The sequence below is a fragment of the Rana temporaria genome, chromosome 1, assembly GCF_905171775.1.
Source record: "Rana temporaria chromosome 1, aRanTem1.1, whole genome shotgun sequence".
NCBI lineage: Eukaryota > Metazoa > Chordata > Amphibia > Anura > Ranidae > Rana > Rana temporaria.
Genome location: NC_053489.1, coordinates 645,510,427 through 645,531,750, shown reverse-complemented (window position 1 = coordinate 645,531,750; position 21,324 = coordinate 645,510,427). Strand labels below are relative to the sequence as shown.

General features: G+C 47.6%; 1 protein-coding gene across 3 annotated transcripts in view; it reads right to left on the bottom strand.

The window, feature by feature from the left end:
• Positions 1-21,324, bottom strand: part of LOC120924528 (catenin alpha-2-like) — a 612,642-nt gene that overhangs the window by 76,567 nt on the left and 514,751 nt on the right. For all 3 annotated transcript variants that reach the window (XM_040335489.1, XM_040335490.1, XM_040335491.1), the window contains exons 5-6: positions 6,887-7,006; positions 1,781-2,047 (exon numbers count right to left, since the gene is read on the bottom strand). In XM_040335489.1, coding sequence (XP_040191423.1) covers positions 1,781-2,047; positions 6,887-7,006 — 387 coding nt within the window. The remainder of the gene's footprint in view (positions 1-1,780; positions 2,048-6,886; positions 7,007-21,324) is intronic.

The window sequence follows — 21,324 nt, the reverse complement described above, 5'->3', positions numbered from 1 at the left end:
CACAGGGATTAGGGTGACCACATTTCCAAACTTCTATTCAGGGGCACCCTCCCTTCCCAAAAATCAGCTTGTGCTGTAACGAATCACAGCACAGTGATTGGACACAAGAGGCGGGATTTATGATTTCTCCAATCACAAGCATGGGGTGGGATTGTGCTTCTCCAGCCATTTCTGGCCAGGACAAGTACTGTCAGTGAGTAAAGCAGTGATCTGGTGGCCTTTTTTGGGGGCATCAGATTGGCCCGGGGGTGGCTGTGTCAGTTTCATTCCGGGACACTGTATTGTCCTGGAATGAATGTGCCCGGGACAGACCTGCAAAATGCGGGACTGTACCGGGCAATCCGGGACACGTGGTCACCCTAACGGGGATCTGTCGGACCCGCGCAAGTGCGCGGGAGTGACGTCATCCCGCTCTGGCCAATCACAGCGCCTGAGCGACGATAACAGGAAGAAGATGCAAGGGGACATGGCGGCGGCGGTGGAGGGGAACGAGGAGGACTTTCGGGAGCTTTGATTTCAAGTAAGTGCCACATAATGAGCTAGTATGCTATGCATACTAGCTCATTATGCCTTTCTCTTGCAGGTTCCCCCCCCCCCCCGTTTTTCGGGGGGTTGTTTACTGCCTCTTTAACTACACAGCCCCACCATCATAATGGAACATCCCCCTTCAGGCTGCAGATAACAGCCATTGATGGTCTAAACTTCCACAGAAAACCTTGTATCTACAAATGCTGGACTCCATCCAGAGAAAGCCGGCGGAGCTCCGTGGAAAGCAGTTCCCGAGGGTAAACATCCCTCCTTTACATTTTCATTTTGTTTTTGTTCCTTAACGAAAAAGGAATTGATTTTTCATCATAGTTTTTGTCAGTGGATGAAAATATGGTGTAAAAAAAAGGTTTTAGTTGACCAAATTAGCACTGTTGGTGCACTGAGACTGTTGCCTTCACGCGGACCTGGGCAGTGATCAGTTTGACTCCTCAGGGGGCTTGTTGTACTTTTTTTTTTAAATGACTCCTGGTACAACAATACAGGTAAACATACCGACATGACATCTGAGCGGTGTTGTCAGTAACGGCGTTAAATAAAACGCTGTTACCCAACGATGCCCCTTTTGAGGGTAACGAGTAATTTACCCGATTACTCTTCCCCTCACGGTAACGCCGTTCCCATTATTTGGGTGGGGTTACCGCAATTACATCTACCTGTGTCAGCTGTTGGCCATCCATTATTAAAAAAGCACGCCTCCTCCTCTGACTGTTCCGTGATAGGCGGAACACGAATTTTCCCAGCAGAGCCTCTGTTTAGTGTTCAGCCTATCACGGATGTCTTCTCATCCTCAGCCTCGGCCTCGGGCGAGAGGACATCCTTGATAGGCGGAACACTGAACAGAGGCTCTGCTAGTAAAATTACTGTTCCGCCTATCACGGATCAGCCTGAGGAGGAGGCTTTTGAATAATAAATGGCCGCCGTCTGACATCTCTGCAAACAGGAGAAAGTAGGGAGATCATCGAGGCATGTTACAGATGGCACAGTGAGGCATGTTACAGATGGCACAGTGAGGCATGTTACAGATGGCACAGTGAGGCATGTTACAGATGGCACAGTGAGGCATGTTGAAGAATATTGAAAAAAAGGTCAGTTTCTTTGCTGAGTAACTATTTACTTTTTCAATGTAGTAACTGAGTCACTAACGCAATTACTTTTTCGGAGAAGTAATTTGTAACTGTAACTAATTACTTTTTTAAAGTAAGATGAGCAACACTGCATCTGAGATACTCACATCAAACTCATTGAGGGCAGCGGCCAGCTCCCCAATGCCTGTGTGGCCCTGCTTCTCATCAGTGGGCGAGGTGGCCTGGGCAGCGTTGGAGATCCCTGCAATAGCCTCCTGCACTTGTTTGAATACATAGTCCCGGTTGGCCCTGGTGGCTGCCACATCCGCGTGGCGGAGGAAAGCTTGTGAGGCTGTGTACAGCATGGTGGCGTTCTTCTTCAGAGCTCCTCGAGCAGCTGCCATCTCATCCCTACAATGGGGGTCTTTGAGTTCCTGCAAGAGAAGAACAAGGAGGATGTTTTACTGTAAAGGAACGTCAGAATGAAGGAATGAACTAGATCTGCTATTTATTACATTTACATTTTTGGTTTTGGGTTTATCACCAATAAAGTGTGGTGCTGTATTACGTACCAAGGGCCAGATTCAGATACAATTAAGTTGCTCCACGGCAGCAGATTTACAGCGTAAGTGCCTGATTCTCAGAACTCTTACCTGTAAACTTGCGGCGGTTTAACGTAAATGTGCTCGGCGCAAGCCCGCCCAATTCAAATGGGGCGGGCACCATTTAAATTAGGCGCGTTCCCGCGCCAAATGTTATGCACATGCTCCGTTAGGAAACTTCCCGACGTGCATTGCGCGAAATCACCGCGCCACGACGTTTTTTTTTTAAATGCGACGTGCGTTACGGCGTTTCGTATTCCCGGACGTCTTATGCAAAAAAAAAAATGTCAAAATTCGACGCGGGAACGACGGCCATACTTTAACATGGCTGATCTAAAGATAAGCCATGTTAAAGCAGGTGTAACTTTGCGACGGGTAAAAATGACTAGCGACGACGTACAGGATTGCGACGAACACGCGGGTCTTCGTGGATCGCCGTAATTAGTTATCTGCATATTCTACGCCAAACGCAATGGCCTCGCCACCTAGCAGCCGGCCTAGAATTGCATCCTTAAGATCCGACAGTGTAATTCAATTACACCTGTCAGATCTTAGGGCTAGCTATGCGTAACTGATTCTATGAATCAGTCGCATAGTTAGGACGGCCGTAACACAGAGATACGACGGCGTATCAGGAGATACGCCGTCGTATCTCTTCTGTGAATCTGGCCCCAAGTTACCAGCATAGGTGACCGAATCCAGAAAACCTTCACCTGCTACCTGCATGCTCTGAGCTGCATATGCACTTCTATAGGACCAGCGCTGAGCCAGTGAAATTGAGTTGTAATTTTATATAAAATTAAAGCTGTAATAAATCCAAGACCAAAGATGTAATATATTGCCTCTTACCAATCATTAGATTTGTTTTATTTTTTGTTTTTTTCCTCTCTGTAGCCTGGTGATCTGGCCAGTAACACATCTCATGTATTAGTGCGACACAACTCTGGATTGTGAGTGATAGACTAACACAAAGTGGCACATCATTGTGAAGTGGAAGGAAAATGATAAATGGTTTTCAAAACTTTTTACAAATAAATATGTGAAAAGTGTGGTGTGCATTTGTATTCAGCCCCCCCTTACTCTGATACCCCTAACTAAAATCTAGTGGAACTAATTGCCTTCAGAAGTCACCTAATTAGTAAATAGAGTACACCTGTGTGTAATTTTATCTCAGTATAAATACAACTGTTCTGTGAAGCCCTCAGAGGTTTGTTAGGGAACCTTAGTGAACAAACAGCATCATGAAGGCCAAAGAACACAACAGACAGGTCCGGGATAAAGATGTGGAGACGTTTTAAGCAGGGTTAGGTTATAAAAAATATCCCAAGCTATACTTCCCTCTCGAAAGCTTGCCTTAAGATTATTACTAGGTGGTATTTGACCCCGTCGAGACTCTCAAGGATTTTTCCTTTAGCGTCTCCTCTTTGTTTTCGGGGTTGTCAAATGGAAGGCACGATGTTACATGTCTGGTGGGACGGCCCAAGAATTAGAGATATCTGGAATAAGATTTTTCATATGATCTTTACGTTTTTCGGCATTTAGAAAAAAACCTATGTTTTTCCAGCTTCATCATTAAAACGACGTTGCCCACACACCATCATTTAAAAAAAATGCTCTAGCAAAGCGCGGTGCCGTACAACGGCACTATAAAGGGGAAGTTCCATGCGGATGGCGCCACCCTTGGGGCTGCTTTAGCTGATTCCGTGTTAGTAAAAGACGATTCGCGCTTTTCTGTCTGTTACAGCGTGATGAATGTGCTTACTCCATTATGAACGGTAGTTTTACCAGAACGAGCGCTCCCGTCTCATAAGTTTCTTCTGAGCATGCGCGGGCTTTTAGCGTCGTTTTAGCCCACACACGATCATTTTTTACAACACGTAAAACGACATTGTTTAAAACGTCGTTAAAAAATGTACCATGTTCAACAAAAAAAAATTGTCGTTTTTCAGAACCTGAAAAATGATGTGAAGCCCACACACGTTCATTTTAAATGACATTTTTTTAAAACAACGTTTTTTTCATGCCGAAAAATGATCGTGTGTACGCGGCATCAGGGTTCTGAAGTCTCCTTCTATAGCTCTGCTAAATTTCCGATTTCCTAAGATTTCAAAATCGCAAGCCCGCGTAATTCAAAGGGGCGTTTGCCATTTAAATTAGGCGCGCTCCCGCGCCAGACCTACTGCGCATGCTCCGTTTTGAATCTCCCGCCGTGCTTTGCGCGAAGTGACGTAATTTTTTCGAACGGCGACGTGCGTAGCGTACTTTCGTATTCCCGGACGTCTTACGCAAGAACAAAAACATTTTTACATTTCAATGCGGGAACGACGGCCATACTTTACACAGCACATACGTGTGCTGTGTAAAGTTAGGGCACCTAAAACGACGACTAACTTTGCGACGGGAAACTAATCTAGCAGCGACGTAGCTAACGCGAAAAACCGTCGTGGATCGCCGTAACTACTAATTTGCATACCCGACGCTGGTTTACGATGCAAACTCCCCCCAGCGGCGGCCGAGGTACTGCATCCTAAGATCCGACAGTGTAATTCAATTACACCTGTCGGATCTTAGGGCAAACTATGCGTAACTGATTCTATGAATCAGTCACATAGTTAGGAAGACCCTAAAACAGAGATACGACGACGTATAAGGAGATATCTCTTTTGTGAATCTGGGCCTTATATTTTACATTCTTTTGGGAGTCAAGCTTACTATAGCGAAATCCTGGAAGCTTCCTAGGGTTTCTCGTCGAGCTGCCAAACACAACATTTCTTGGATTATGTCACAAGAAAAATTGGTGAGCTTCTTATTAGATACGTTCCAACAGTTTGAGGAGACTTGGGAGCCCTGGGCCACATATGTAGGCAACAGTTAACCTCGGGAGAAGATGTAATTTCTTAAACCGCTATGGGCGTTCCGGCGGAGGATCTCTTTTCTCTTGTCTCTCTTTCTTTATCTTCTTTTTCTGGTCTGTTGTTCTTTTTCTCTTGTTTTGAAGGATCATCCTTCACTTTTCTGTTGATGATTGACTAAGGATAATTTTTTGTATCTGTTGAGGGGTTTCTGCGAATCCAGGGCAGTCGTTGGTCGAGTCGACACATGTTAGTTCGGTCCTCTGGTCGCTCACACAGTCAGATCCCTTTAGGTGTGTGAGTGATATAGAGGCCTGATTGTGTGATTCCTTTTATGGTGATTCTTCTTTTTATGTATGTTTTGTCTTGTATGCAAATACCATTCACCATGATAGTTGTTCTGCTTTTGTCTGTATGATTTATGCTCTGATTGTACTGGATTTGAGATTTGCAATCCTGTCTCTCTCTTGTCTTTGCTGATTGTTTTTATCTTTTCAAAATAAAAATATTTTGAAAGTAAAAAATATCCCAAGCTTTGAACATCTCACTGAGCTCTGTTCAATCCATCATCCAAAATGGAAAGAGTATGGCACAACTGCAAACCTACCAAGACATGGCCGTCCTCCTAAACAGACAGGCCGGGCAAGAAGAGCATTTATCAGAGAAGCAGCCAAGAGGCCCATGGTAACTCTGGAGGAGCTGCAGAGATCTACAGCTCAGGTGGGAGAATCTGTCCACAGAACAACTATTAGTCGTGCTCTCCACAAATCTGCCCTTTATGGAAGAGTGGCAAGAAGAAAGCCATTGTCGAAAGAAAGAAATAAGAAGTCCTGTTTGCAGTTTGTGAGAAGCCGTGTGGGGGAAACAGAAAACATGTGGAAGAAGGTGCTCTGGTCAGATGAGACCAAAATTTTATTTTTTGGTCTAAAAGCAAAACGCTATGTATGGCGGAAAACTAACACTGCACATCACCCCGAATGGTGGTGGCATCATCATATTGTGGTGATTCGATTCTTCAGCAGGGATAGCTAAGCTGGTCAGAGTTGATGGGAAGATGGATTGAGCCAAATACAGGGCAATCTTAGAAGAAAACCTGTTAGAGTCTGCAAAAGACTTGAGACTGGGGCAGAGGTTCACCTTCCAGCAAGACAACGACCCTACACATACAGCCAGAGCTACAATGGAATGGTTTAGATCAAAGCATATCCATGTGTTATAATGGCCCAGTCAAAGTCCAGACCTAAATCCAATTGAGAATCTGTGGCAAGACTTCAAAATTGCTGTTCACCGAGGCTCTCCATCCAATCTGACTGAGCTTGAGATATTTTGCAAAGAAGAATGGGCAAAAATGTCCCTCTCTAGATGTGCAAAGCTGGTAGAGACATCCCAAAAAGACTTGCAGCTGTAATTGCAGTGAAAGGTGTTTCTACAAAGTATTGCCTCAGGGGGGCTGAATACAAATGCCCCCCACACTTTTCACATATTTATTTGTAAAAAAAATTGAAAACCATTTATCATGTTCCTTCCACTTCACATCTATGTGCCACTTTGTGTTGGTCGATCACATAAAATGCCAATAAAATACATTTACATTTTGGTTGTAACATGACAAAATGTGGAAAATTTTAGGCGGTATGAATACTTTTTCCAGGCACTGTACATTATATACTTCATACTATCCACTCTGAACACTGTGATGTACATTATATACTCTATACTGCTCCACTATGACCCATGATGAATAAAATATTCTTCCATAAGCCAAATCATGACTGGTTTTGTTCAAACCTAGCAGTGTTACAGATATTTGGCAGTTTACCTGTTGCCTCCTTGCAGCCACATAGTTGAGTTTGACCATTTCTTTGCCAAACTCTTTGAAGCGGTGAGCCAAATCTTGTTCATTGGTGGCACATTTCACAGCTTCAAGAGCTTCCTCCACCTAGGAGAAAAAAAATGATATGCAATGTTATTAGATGGCTCACCAAAGAAAAATCACTTTGATGAAACATATTATGACAAGTGACTTACTTCAATTACAGCGAAGAAACATTTTCATTTTGTCACCTTTTAGATTTGTAATGTAATAATGTATAGATGTTACCAGCTATAACGTGGGAAATTTGTGATCTGCATTGTCATGGGATGTCCCATGTAAGCCTAGTTCAGAGCCTTTGCCCGTATTCCCCCATCAGAGGTGTAACTAGAACTTTCAGGGCCCGGTGGAGGAAACCATGAAGAGCCCCCTTGACCGCAGGGTTTCTACCCATCGGCAGGGCCGGACTGGCCTACCGGGATACCGGGAAAATTCCCGGTAGGCCGCTTGCTTTTCTGCCTGTCAATCAAATACAATCAGCGGCGGCCGTAGCTGCGGCCGCCATCGCCGCCGCCGCGGCCGCCGCTCTTTTCAATTGTGCACGGGTGTCGGCTGCACTGAGTTCCCTGGGGCTGCTTTTGACTAGCTCCAGACTGTCACTGCCGTAGTTAAAAGCAGCCGCAGGCCGGCGGGTTGCGGCCGCCATGCTCCTCGCCGCACTTCCCTTCTGACCTAGCCAATCATTGAGCAGCGCCAGGATCACTGATCATGTGTCTAAGGGGAGGAGCCGAGCAGGAGAAACAAACGTCGGGACGTCACATGTTCCATCTTCCCGCGCGGCGCCAGGACAGCCCACGATGTCTCTGCAGGGTCACGAGTGAGGGGACAGGGAGAGAGCCGCAGAGGAGAAGTGTCGACTTGGAGGCTGGAGCACAAGGTATTTTTCTAATATTAGAGGGGACGGACAGGATAGGACAATTGTGGGGGGGGGGGGGGGGGTTATACAATGTACAGGGAGGGGCGATTCTGTATGAAAAGTTCTCCATCACCTGATCCCAGTACTCCCCTCCCTCATCCCAGTGTCCCCCTGTACTCCCCTCCTTCATCCCAGTGTCCCCCTGTACTCCCCTCCCTCATCCCAGTGTCCCCCCCTGTACTCCCCTCCCTCATCCCAGTGTCCCCCCTGTGCTCCCATCCCGGTGTCCCCCCCGTACTCCCCTCCCTCATCCCAGTGTCCCCCCTGTGCTCCCATCCCAGTGTTCCCCCCGTACTCCCCTCCCCTATCCCAGTGTCCCCACGTACTCCCCTCCCCTATCCCATTGTCTCCCCTGTGCTCCCATCCCAGTGACCCCCCGTACTACCCTCCCCTATCCCAGTGTCCCCCCCCGTACTCCCCTCCCTCATCCCAGTGTCCCCCCCGTACTCCCCTCCCTCATCCCAGTGTCCCCCCCGTACTCCCCTCCCCCATCCCAGTGTCCCCCCTGTGCTCCCACTCCAGTGTCCCCCCTGTGCTCCCATCCCAGTGTTCCCCCCGTACTCCCCTATCCCAGTGTCCCCCCTGTACTCCCCTCACCCATCCCAGTGTCCCCCCTGTGCTCCCATCCCAGTGTTCCCCCCCGCACTCCCCTCCCTCATCCCAGTGTCCCCCCCGTACTCCCCTCCCCCATCCCAGTGTCCCCCCTGTGCTCCCACCCCAGTGTCCCCCCTGTGCTCCCATCCCAGTGTTCCCCCCGTACTCCCCTCCTCTATCCCAGTGTCCCCCCTGTACTCCCCTCACCCATCCCAGTGTCCCCCCTGTGCTCCCATCCCAGTGTTCCCCCCCCCGCACTCCCCTCCCCTATCCCAGTGTCCCCCCCGTACTCCCCTCCCCCATCCCAGTGTCCCCCCTGTGCTCCCCTATCCCAGTGTCCCCCCCGTACTCCCCTCCCCTATCCCAGTGTCCCCCCCATACTCCCCTCCCCTATCCCAGTGTCCCCCCTGTGCTCCCATCCCAGTGTTCCCCCCGTACTCCCCTCCCCTATCCCAGTGTCCCCCCGTACTCCCCTCCCTCATCCCAGTGTCCCCCCTGTGCTCCCATCCCAGTGTTCCCCCCGTACTCCCCTATCCCAGTGTCCCCCCCTGTACTCCTCTCCCCTATCCCAGTGTCCCCCCGTACTCCCCTCCCTCATCCCAGTGTCCCCCCCGTACTCCCCTCCCCCATCCCAGTGTCCCCCCTGTGCTCCCATCCCAGTGTTCCCCCCCCGTACTCCCCTCCCCTCCCCTATCCCAGTGTCCCCCCCGTACTCCCCTCCCCCATCCCAGTGTCCCCCTGTGCTCCCATCCCAGTGTCCCATATCTGCACCCCCCTTCTCTCTCTCTCACCTACCTTTGCTGCCCTTGCAGTAAAATTGAAATCTGTATAATAATCTCAGAGAGGACGGGGGGAGGGGCATGTGACTTAGGCTACTTTCACACTGGGGCGTCGCGCCGTCGGCAGTAAAGTGTCGCTATTTTAGCAGCGCTTTACTGTCGTTTTTGCGGCGCTATTAAGCCGCTAGCAGGGCGCCTCAAGACTTTTTTGAGTGTCCTGCCAGCACAATGCTAGCGGTCCAAAAGGATAAAAAAAAACGCCCGCAAAGCGCCGCTGCAGCAGCGCTTTGCTGGCGGTTCAGCGCCGCTGCCCATTGATTTCAATGGGCAGGGGCGCTTTAGAAGCAGTGTATACACCGTTCCTACAGGGCCTCAAAGATGCTTTCGCATTGGAGTGAGAAGAGAGGCTATTTCAGGGCATTTTAAAGGCGCTATTTTGTAGCGCCTGCGAAGTACCTCAGTGTGAAAGTAGTCTAAGACCCCTTTCACACTGAGGCGCTTTGCAGGCGCTATAACGCAAAAAATAGCGTCTGCAGAGTGCCCTGAAAGAGTGGTTCCATTCACTCCAGTGTGAAAGCCCAAGTGCTTTCACACTGGAGTGGTGCGCTGCCAGGACATTAAAAAATTTCCTGCAAGCAGCATCTTTGAGGCGCAGTAGGAGCGGCTCCTAAAGCGCCCCTGCCCATTGAAATCAAAGCGGCGCTTTGCGGCCATTAAAAGCACCCCGCTAGCGGCTGAATAGTGCCGCTAAAAATAGCGGCGCTTTACTGCCGATGCCCCCACCGCCCCAGTGTGACAGAGGCCTTAAAGTCATCATCATGTGCGATTGTGTGTGATGTGCTAAGCAGACAGAGCCGCTGGTGATCCTACTCCCTCTCTCCCCCTGTACAGTGTCAGAGACACTGGCGCAGCATTGGCAGAGGACTGTATCCCTGCACTGCTGCGTGTCCCTGACCATCACAGTGCCACTGCCAGTGAGTGTGACCTGTATGTGTACCACTGTGTGCTTTCACTGTCTGATGTTCCATTCCACTCTGCCTTTCTGCCCAGTGCTGTGCCCATGATACACCGCACGATTCCTCTGCATTTATGGGTGCTGATATTGCCGCATTTATGGGTGCTGATATTGCCGCATTTATGGGTGCTGATATTGCCGCATTTATGGGTGCTGATATTGCCGCATTTATGGGTGCTGATATTGCCGCATTTATGGGTGCTGATATTACTGCATTTATGGGTGCTGATATTGCCGCATTTATGGGTGCTGATATTGCCGCATTTATGGGTGCTGATATTACTGCATTTATGGGTGCTGATATTGCCACAATTATGGGTGCTGATATTACTGCATTTATGGGTGCTGATATTGCCGCATTTATGGGTGCTGATATTGCCGCATTTATGGGTGCTGATATTGCCGCATTTATGGGTGCTGATATTGCCGCATTTATGGGTGCTGATATTGCCGCATTTATGGGTGCTGATATTGCCGCATTTATGGGTGCTGATATTGCCGCATTTATGGGTGCTGATATTGCCGCATTTATGGGTGCTGATATTACTGCATTTATGGGTGCTGATATTGCCGCATTTATGGGTGCTGATATTACTGCATTTATGGGTGCTGATATTGCCGCATTTATGGGTGCTGATATTACTGCATTTATGGGTGCTGATATTACTGCATTTATGGGTGCTGATATTACTGCATTTATGGGTGCTGATATTACTGCATTTATGGGTGCTGATATTACTGCATTTATGGGTGCTGATATTACTGCATTTATGGGTGCTGATATTGCCACAATTATGGGTGCTGATATTGCCGCATTTATGGGTGCTGATATTGCCGCAATTATGGGTGCTGATATTGCCGCATTTATGGGTGCTGGTAAGGCCATATTTATGGGTGATAAGGCCGCAATTATGGCAGCCCGGCCCCTCTCTGGCTCTCTCATGGATTTCTCTCTTTTTTTTGGGCTGGTATATTAATGCTGTGGGGCTGGTATGAAATTATTTCCAGGGCTGGTTTTCATTCCCAGTCCGGCCCTGCCCATCGGTCTCAGGGACCTTCCCCCACAATCTACATCTGAGCCTTCTGGGTCTCCAAGCTCCGTATCATTTAACATCCGACATCGAATGGTTTACCATTGTCCCTCTTCACATCTTGGCATTCAATCTAAACTCCTGAAGATTGAAAAGGTACTGTACACAAGCCCAAAACTGTAATTTTTTAAGTAATCTCATAATAAAACTCTGGTTAAAAGCATGCAATCTTTCCCCAAAGAAGCCCCCTGTATGGCAGTTCACAAGTAAAAACATGAAAAAATTGTCCACATATGCTATGGTCAGAGGTGTAACTAGAACCTTCAGGGCCAAGTGGAGAAAACCATGAAGGGCCTCCTTGACCGCAGGGTATCTACCCATCGGTCTCAGGGGCCTTCCCCCACAATCCCCCTCGAATGGCAGTTCACAAGTAAAAACATAAAAAATATCTACATACAGTATGCTATGGTCAGAGGTGTATCTAGAACCTTCAGGGCCCCAGTGGAAGAAACCAGGAAGGGCCTCCCTGACAGCCAGGACTCTATTCATTGGTCCCGGGGCCCTTTCCATCAGTCTCGGGGCTCTTCCCCCCGCAATCTTGCCCCAAAGAAGCCCCCGTATGGCAGTTTACGAGTAAAAACCTGAAAAATGGTCCACATATCATCATAGGTGTAACTAGAACCTTCAGGGCCCCAGTGAAGGAAGTCATAAAGGGCCCCCCTAACCGCCGGGGCTCTTTCCATTGATCTTGGGGCTCTTACCCCGCAATGTTGCCCCAAGGAAACCCCTGTATGGCAGTTTAGAAGTAAAAACATTAAAAATCATCTACATATGCAATGGTCAGAGGTGTAACTAGAACCTTCAGGGTCCTGGTGGAAAGAAATGATGAAGGCCCCCCCCCCCCCCACAGGCTCTATCTATCAGTCCTGGGGCTCTTTCCATCTGTCCCTTCTCCCTTTACTTCCATTGCGAGGGCCTGTTATAAGACCCGGTTCACACTGCTGTGACTGTATGGAAGCCAATCAGCTTCTAACTTCTGCCTGTATTGTGTCCAATGTGAGATGTCCATCTTGATCTCAATATAACGGTGTAAGGCATTTTTGTGGTCGGACATGTCCCTGGATGGATTGGACTCCTCAAGCCGTATTTTGTATAGTGCGATCTATGGTGATATTATTGGCGCCTGTAGTGAAGAGGTTATGTTGATCCGGGGAGTTCCCTTTAAATTGCTGGTTGACATGCCTTGCTGCCTGACCCTTTGACAAAGTTGTAAGGACGAAACACGTTAGCTGGGGCTGTACAGCAACCAGAAGTGACATCAGATGCCAACCTGGAAATGACACAATCGGGGGCCAGGTGAGATGCTATATTTACCGGTCATACTGCATGATCGATTCTGATGCTCTGTTTTTTTTTGGTTGGTTGATGGGCCCGATTTTTTTTATATTATTTGGCGGTGCGATAAGGGAGTTTGATTGGTGAAATTTTTTTTTGTTGCTACCTGTAGGGGAATTTTGTTTCTTTTAGGTGCCTGTAAGCTATTATTAATGTATGGTGGTACCAATAGCATTGTAAAAAATCAAAAAAGTTATGAGGAACTTAGATTTTGTTTTCAGCACAGGGTTAATTTTACATTTTTGGTATTTTTAAACACACAAATGTAAGAATAGCCATAACTAAACTTTAACCACTTGCCGACCGCTGTCAGTAGATATACATTAGCAGAATGGCTCCTTTGGCTCCTGTGGGCAAAGCAACATACAGGTATGTTGCGTTGAAAATCGCTCAATGTCTGCCGGTGTCCCGCCATCGTGACACGGAACAGCAGAACGGGGGGGGGGATGCCTATGTAAACAAGGCATTTCCCTGTTCTGCCTTGTGACAGGACAGTGATCTACTGCTCCCTGTTATAGGGAGCAGTGATCACTGTGATGTCACTGGTAGCCCAGCCCCCACACAGTTAGAATCACTCCTTAGGACACACTTAACCCCTTCCTCGCCCCCTAGTGCTTAACCCCTTCCTTGCCAGTAATCAGTGCATTTTTATAGCACTGATCGCTGTATAAATGACAATGGTCCCAAAATAGCATCAAAAGTGTCCGATGTGTCCGCCATAATGTCGCAGTCACAATAAAAATCGCAGATCGCCGTCATTATTATAAAAATAAAATATTAATAAAAATGCCATAAAACTAACCCCTATTTTGTAGACGCTATAACTTTTTCGCAAACCAATCAATATATACTTATTGTGATTTGTTTTACCAAAAATATGTAGAAGAATACGTATCGGCCTAAACTGAGAAAAAAACATTTGTTTTTTTATATATTTTTGGGGGATATTTATTATAGCAAAAAGTAAAAAATATAGCTTTTTTCCAAAATTGTCACTTTTTTTTGTTTATAGCCCAAAAAATAAAAACCGCAGAGGTGATCAAATACCACCAAAAGAAAGCTGTATTTGTGGGGAAAAAAGGACGTCAATTTTGTTTGGGCACCACGTCACAGGACCGCGCAATTGTCAGTTAAAGCGACGCAGTGCTGAATCGCAAAAAAAGAGATTTTTAATACAGCTTACCTGTAAAATCTTTTTCTTGGAGTACATCACGGGACACAGAGCGGCATTCATTACTATATGGGTTATATGGAGTACCTTCAGGTGTAGACACTGGCAATCTCAAACAGGAAATGCCCCTCCCTATATAACCCCCTCCCATAGGAGGAGTACCTCAGTTTTGTAGCAAGCAGTATGCCTCCCAAAATGGTCCTCAAAAAAGAGGGGTGGGAGCTCTGTGTCCCGTGATGTACTCCAAGAAAAAGATTTTACAGGTAAGCTGTATTAAAAATCTCTTTTTCTTTATCGTACATCACGGGACACAGAGCGGCATTCATTACTATATGGGATGTCCCAAAGCAATGCTTACAATGAGGGGAGGGAGAACATCTCCAAGACAAAAGGATTTAATTTAGAGATATACTCAAATCATAATAAATCCAACTTAGTTGAGAAAAATAAAATTTTTAAATTTAACTCGAACAAGAGGAGCCCCCGGAATCCGAGGGTCTCAAACTGCAGCCTGCAGCACTGCCTGCCCGAAGGCAGTATCAGTATTCCTTCTTACGTCCAACTTGTAGAATTTTGTAAACGTGTGGACAGAAGACCAGGTTGCCGCCTTGCAAACTTGAGCCATAGAGATCTGGTGGTGTGCTGCCCAGGAGGCGCCCATGGCTCTAGTAGAATGAGCCTTTAATGATACTGGAGGAGGCAACCCTTTCAAGCCGTAGGCCTGAGTGATTAATTGCTTAATCCACCTAGAAATGGTGGACTTTGCAGCTGCCTGCCCCTTCTTGGGCCCATCCGGTAGAATGAACAGCACATCTGTCTTCCAGATCTTCTTTGTAGCTTTAAGATAGGCCTTCATGGCCCTGACAATATCCAAGGTATGCAGCAACCCTTCCTTTCTGGAAGTAGGTTTAGGGAAGAAGGATGGTAATACCAAATCCTGGTTCAAATGAAAACTGGATATGACCTTCGGAAGGAAGGAAGGATGAGGGCGGAGAACGACCCTGTCCTTATGAAAAACAAGATATGGTTCCTTACAGGATAAGGCTGCCAGCTCCGAAACTCTTCTTGCGGAAACTATGGCAACCAAAAATACTAACTTCCTTGTCAGTAGAACCAAAGGAATATCAGCCAACGGCTCAAACGGTTGTTTCTGTAAACTTGACAGAACAAGATTTAAATCCCACGGACAAAGCGGGGATTTAACTGGAGGTCTAATACGTAAGACCCCTTGAAGGAAGGTCTTAACCAGCGAGTGGGTGGCCAGCGGCCGCTGAAACCACACTGACAGAGCAGAAATCTGTCCTTTGATTGTGCTTAATGCCAATCCTTTATCCACTCCTAGCTGGAGAAAACTTAATACTCTATCGATGGTAAATTTGCGAGAAAGCCATCGCTTGGACTCACACCAGCCTACATAGGCCTTCCAGACCCTGTAATAAATCACCCTAGAGACCGGTTTCCTGGCTCTGATTAGGGTAGAGATTACTTTCTGAGACAGACCTCTACCCCTGAGAATCAGGGATTCAGCTTCCAGGCCGTCAATTTTAGATGCCGTAAGGCAGGGTGGAGGATCGGACCTTGCGATAGCAGGTCTGGCCGTAGAGGAAGAGTCCAAGGGTCTCCCACTACCATCCTTAAGATTAGTGAGTACCATGCCCTTCTGGGCCATGCTGGAGCTACCAGGATGACTGGTATGTGCTCCACCCGGATCCTGCGCAGCAGGCGGGGTAGTAACTGGAGCGGGGGAAACGCATAAAGAAGTTTGAACTGATGCCAAGGGCAAACCAACGCATCGGTTCCGCAGGCCATCAGATCCCTTGAGCGGGGCATGAACCTGTCTAGTTTCTTGTTGAGTCTCGATGCCATGATATCCACGTCCGGCACTCCCCATCTTTGGCAGAGTGCTTGAAAGACTAGTGGATGCAGAGACCATTCCCCCGGCCATAGAGTCTGGCGGCTTAAGAAGTCCGCCTGAAAGTTGTCCACTCCTGGAATGAATATTGCCGATATGCAGGGCACATGAGCCTCTGCCCATAGAAGAATCAAGCTCACCTCTCTCTGAGCGGCTTGACTCCTGGTTCCCCCTTGGTGATTTATGTATGCCACGGCCGTGGCATTGTCTGATTGAATTCTCACCGGGAACCCCTGCAATTTTGACGTCCAAGCCCTGAGGGCTAGTCGAGCAGCTCTGAGCTCCAAGATGTTGATGGGCAACTGCTTCTCTGGCTTTGCCCAAGTACCTTGGCGAGTGCAACCATCCAAAATTGCTCCCCAGCCCGTCAGGCTGGCGTCTGTGGTCACTATCTTCCAAGCCACTGGGCTGAAAGACCTCCCCTTCAGTAGATTCTGAGGGTCTAACCACCAACACAGACTTTGTCGGACTCTTGATGAGAGCGGCAACGGGATATCCAAGGCCTGTGGCCTTCTGCTCCATGCTGACAGGATGGCTGCCTGTAGGATGCGAGTGTGGCTCTGGGCGTATGGTACCGCCTCGAATGTGGCCACCATCTTGCCTAGTAACCTCATACATAGGCGAATAGTCGGTTCTTTCTTGCTTAGAACCAGTAGGATTAATTCCTTGATGGCTTTTACCTTCCTTAGAGGTAGGAACACTCCTTGTTGTTCTGTGTCTAATCTCATGCCGAGATATTCCAACTGCTTTGTGGGCTGGAAAGCTGACTTTTCTCGATTTAGGACCCAGCCGAACCTCTCGAGGTATTGGACCGTGAGGGCCACTGCTCGCTCCAAGCCGGGAGACGAGTGATCTATGACTAGGAGGTCGTCCAGGTATGCTAGGATCGTGACCCCTTGGATCCTTAGTTTGGCTAGGATTGGGGCTAGGACCTTCGTGAACACCCGGGGGGCCGTAGCCAACCCGAAGGGAAGCGCCACGAATTGGAAGTGACGCGAAGCCACCATGAAGCGTAGATATCTTTGATGTGGCTGATAAATTGGAACATGAAGGTAGGCATCCTTTATGTCTATGGACGCCATGAAGTCGTCCTTCTGGAGTGTGGCAGCTGCTGACCGCACGGATTCCATCCGAAATGAGCGGATCTTTAGATATGCATTTACCATCTTTAGGTCCAAAATTGGCCTGACATCTCCATTGGATTTTGGGATGATGAATAGGTTGGAGTAGAAACCCAGCCCCTGTTCCAGGACTGGTACCTCTACTATTACTTCCTGGGAAAGTAGATGATCTAATGCCGATCTTAATGCGGCTCCCTTTTCCGGATCGTTTGGAATCCTCGACTTCTGGAAATGAGGAGGAGGAAACCTTAGGAAATCTAATTTGTAGCCTGTGGCCACGGAAGACCGTACCCACTCGTCGGGAATGCTGGCTTCCCAAATCTCTGAAAAGAGTCGCAGCCTTCCCCCCACCTTCGTGGGTGGGGGCGCCCCTTCATAAGGTTGGCTTGGGGGCTGGTTTTGCTGGTTTGCGAAACCACTGCCTTTTGCCTCTAACAGCCTGTCCTTGTGATCTGCTGTTGAAGCCGAAGTTTGCTTTTGCAGGAGGCCGTCGATACTGCTTGGCATTAGAGGGCCCCTGCCCAGGGGAATACTGTCGTTTAAACGCAGGTCCCTGAACCTTCTTCTTAGTTGGCAAGAGAGTACTCTTGCCGTTTGAAATGGTCTGAATGTATTTATCTAGGTCTTCTCCGAAGAGTCGTCCTCCATGGAAGGGGAACCCTACCAGGAGCTTCTTGCATGGGGGCTCAGCCTCCCAGCTTTTTAACCATAAGAGTCTTCTCATATGGATAAGGGATAACGATAAACGTGACGCTTGCTGGATAGAATCCTTGATTGCGTCTACCGTAAAACATATGGCCTTAGGGACATCCGAAAATTTTTCTGCCTGCTGGGCCGGAATAAGTTTAAGCATCTGCTTAAATTGATCCGATAATGCTTGAGCGACCCCAATCGCAGCCACAGCTGGCTGTACTACTGCCCCTGCAGTAGTGAAGGAGTTCTTAAGTAGTGCTTCCAAGCGCTTATCAACTGGATCCTTGAACACCTGTATGTTTTCTACAGGGCATGTTAACGATCTGTTAACACATGAGATGGCTGCGTCCACTGCAGGAGTAGCCCATCTTTTGGAAAATTTTTCTTCCATAGGATATAGGACAGAGAACCTTTTAGGTGGTAAGAAGATCTTATCTGGCTTGTTCCAATCTTGGAACAAAATTCCCTCTAATAGAGGATGGATCGGAAACACAGCATTGCTTTGAGGCGCCCTCAGTGAGCCCAAAGCTGAAACCGTCGATACCTGGAGATCTGGTACTGGCAAGTTGAATGCCCTATGGACCAAGTCCGACAATCCTTGAATCCACCAGCTCTCCCTCAGGGAGACTGCCCCAGACTCCTCTGTATCCGGGTCTTCGATCCCTGAACCTACTTGGTCCTTGTCCAAGAGGTCGTCCAATTCCCCTGAGGAAAGGACCTCCTCTTCTGAGGGTCCGCGCTCGGGCGACGGAGATCTATTCCGCTTACTGCCCTCTTTTAAAGAGGTGAGTAATACCTCCTCCGTGACCATCTTAGGGTTGGACTGACCCGCGTCAGCTCCAGCCCCAGATCCCGATGGCCCCAAGGCTCCCTGTAGGGAAAACAGCGGCATACCATGGTACAATACCGAGGTACACCTGCTACCTATTGGTATTTGGAACTATAAAAGTTAATTGTCCAAACACCTGTTTGGGGGATAAAAAAAAATGCTTCCTCTCCCCTAGATGACTTTTTTTTTTTTTTTTTTTTTTTTTTTTCGTTTTTGTTTCAAATCCAGGAAAGAAAAAACATTCTGTCCCCCTGAGTAGTATTGCAAAGAAAAACTATGAGATGGAAAAGAAACAGCCTATTTCTAGGCTTGAAAAAACAGTCCTCTGAAGACTGCAATATCCTTTCTGGCCACTGTGTGTCCTCGGCGCCCCGTGCTGCCGCTCTGGTCTTTCTCCTCAGTTCCAAAGTATTGAATGGAACAAACAATCAAGGAAGGGCCGCCCCTTCCTTTAAGCCACTGACCCGCCCTTCCCCCCCAGCCATCTCAAACAGGAAATGCCCCTCCCGACAGGGGGAGGGGGGGGGGGATTTTGGGAGGAAGGGACCTCTCTGTTCCAGCAAACTGCAGCCTGCAGCTTGGAACCATGAGGAGGTCAGCGTTTTGCCTGCTTGCAGGCTCTGAGGAGGAAGACTGAATGGAGCATCGCCTGGAGGCCTGCAGGTAAGCAAAGCTCTCTGACACACACATATATTTTTATATAACACAGGCCCCACTCAATGCTTTTCCAACACTACAAGGGAGGTCACATCTTATGGGGAATAATACATAGAGAGCCATCCTATCTTTATGATATGTGACTAGTTTGCCAGATGCAGTGCATAACTTTAGGCATGTCCCCTGTGACCCCCCAGAAAAAAACCTGCTAAGAACCAAGTTCCGCAAGTTTTCCCCTCACTTACCTGCTCCATGCCGCAGGACTTTGCCAAGCAAGAGGCCCAATCTTCCCCCATCTCCGTGGGGATGTCTAGACCTTCAGGCCCTGGGTTCCTATGAAGGATCCACTGTCCTGGGCCCATATAGCACCCTGGCAACAGAAAACTTTAGGTACGCAAAGGTTTCTAAGTTCTGGGCCCAGGGTCCAGCTCTCTAAAAAGAAAAGCATTATGGGCTATACCCCAAGGGTTTGGGGTCCGGTTACTGACCACTTTAGCGCTGAGGCTTTTTTGGACAGAACCGGTAGCTCACCTAATCCCAAGGATGCGGAGGCAAGCTAAACCATGACTAACACCTAAGACACTGGCGTAAAAACTGAGGTACTCCTCCTATGGGAGGGGGTTATATAGGGAGGGGCATTTCCTGTTTGAGATTGCCAGTGTCTACACCTGAAGGTACTCCATATAACCCATATAGTAATGAATGCCGCTCTGTGTCCCGTGATGTACGATAAAGAAAGTGCTCTGGTCAGGAAGGGGGTAAATTCTTCCGGGGCTGAAGTGGTTAAAGTAAGTACTACTACACTATCAGGCCCATTCTCTGCCTTGTTGTTTTTAGATACTGATGGGATCTCACAGATCATTTGTTAGGCCCCATTCACACCTCCGCGACAAAACGCCCGACGCCGGACGCTCGTGCCGCGGAGGTGTGAATGCAGCCTTAGTGAGAGCTTCAGGTTGGTTGTGATCCCCTTTGGATTGTTCCTTGTATTTTCCTTGTATTCTGATTGACTACCCAAGGTTTGAATGTGCATTTTCTCTCTGGATAAGTTTTATTTTCTGGATTTATAATAGGTCCAAAGGAGAATTTTCAATATTAACTGTCACCTATATATCATAGGCACCACATCCCTTAATTAGTAGAAAAATATAAAGAGATTAAAATGGGACTTTTCAGGTGCATAAACGACACAAAAAATATCAAAAATAAATGTTATTTATACATAATTGAATAAATAGATAGAATATAAAATCCATCATGCAGTACAATGTGGTTTCAGATTTGCATACAGACAAATTTCTTTACATGTTTCACCATTCGATTTGGCTTCCTCAGGAGTTTTTTTGTCAAGCACTACTGTAGATATAGATGGAAGCGTCTAAAAATACAATTTAACAGTAACTAAAGACAAACATGCCTCAAAATTTTTATATAAAACGTACGGTCGGCGTTTTGAGGAGAGGTTTTTCTTATCAAACAAGTAGAAATGACATGACAGATTATTGCTGTCTTTATGGCTCTGGATGTCCCCCTAATTTGGACACATTAATATTCCACCTGCACTCATGTAACAGGCGCCGTCGGGTCGTATTGCGTTCCATGCTGGAGCGCATGCGGCGACCGTGCGATGAAGTCATCGCCCGGCGCCGCGTGCGTTCCAGCCTGGAACACGGAAGTGCACTACGGATCAGCGCTGTTTCTCGATACACCTGCCTCACTCCTATAAAGAGAACAGCGAGCATATTGCACATTGTTCTATTATTGTCGGCCATCTTGGCTACCAAGCTACAGATACCATCTGTCCCTAAAGCTGAAGAGCATGCCATGCTGGATCCCTGCTACATTAATGCTAATCACCTAACTGGATCCATGCTGCCATCCGGACTGGCATTACTGGGGACACCCTAAACATATCTTCCTTCTTGAATCCCTACACTACGGAATCCCATTGCTGCTAAACTACAACAAGACTCATCCTCTGCAAACGGATAAGTAGCCATTGTTTAACTTAGTAGTGCCTTTAGAATCATCTACTACATATATTGCTTCTAATCAGTTGCTGTATTGAACTCTGGCTTACTAAGTACTAACATTGTCTGTTGTGTTCTCGGCTACTTGCTGGGGAGTATCTTAAAAGGGACATACACTCTCAAATTACCTGAGCTATATTTGCCTCTTTTACACAACTACCAGTTGCCTACACCTTGCTTAAATACTACGCGCTTGACATAAGTTGTTACTTGTTTATGGGCCCATGCCCTAAGATACTGA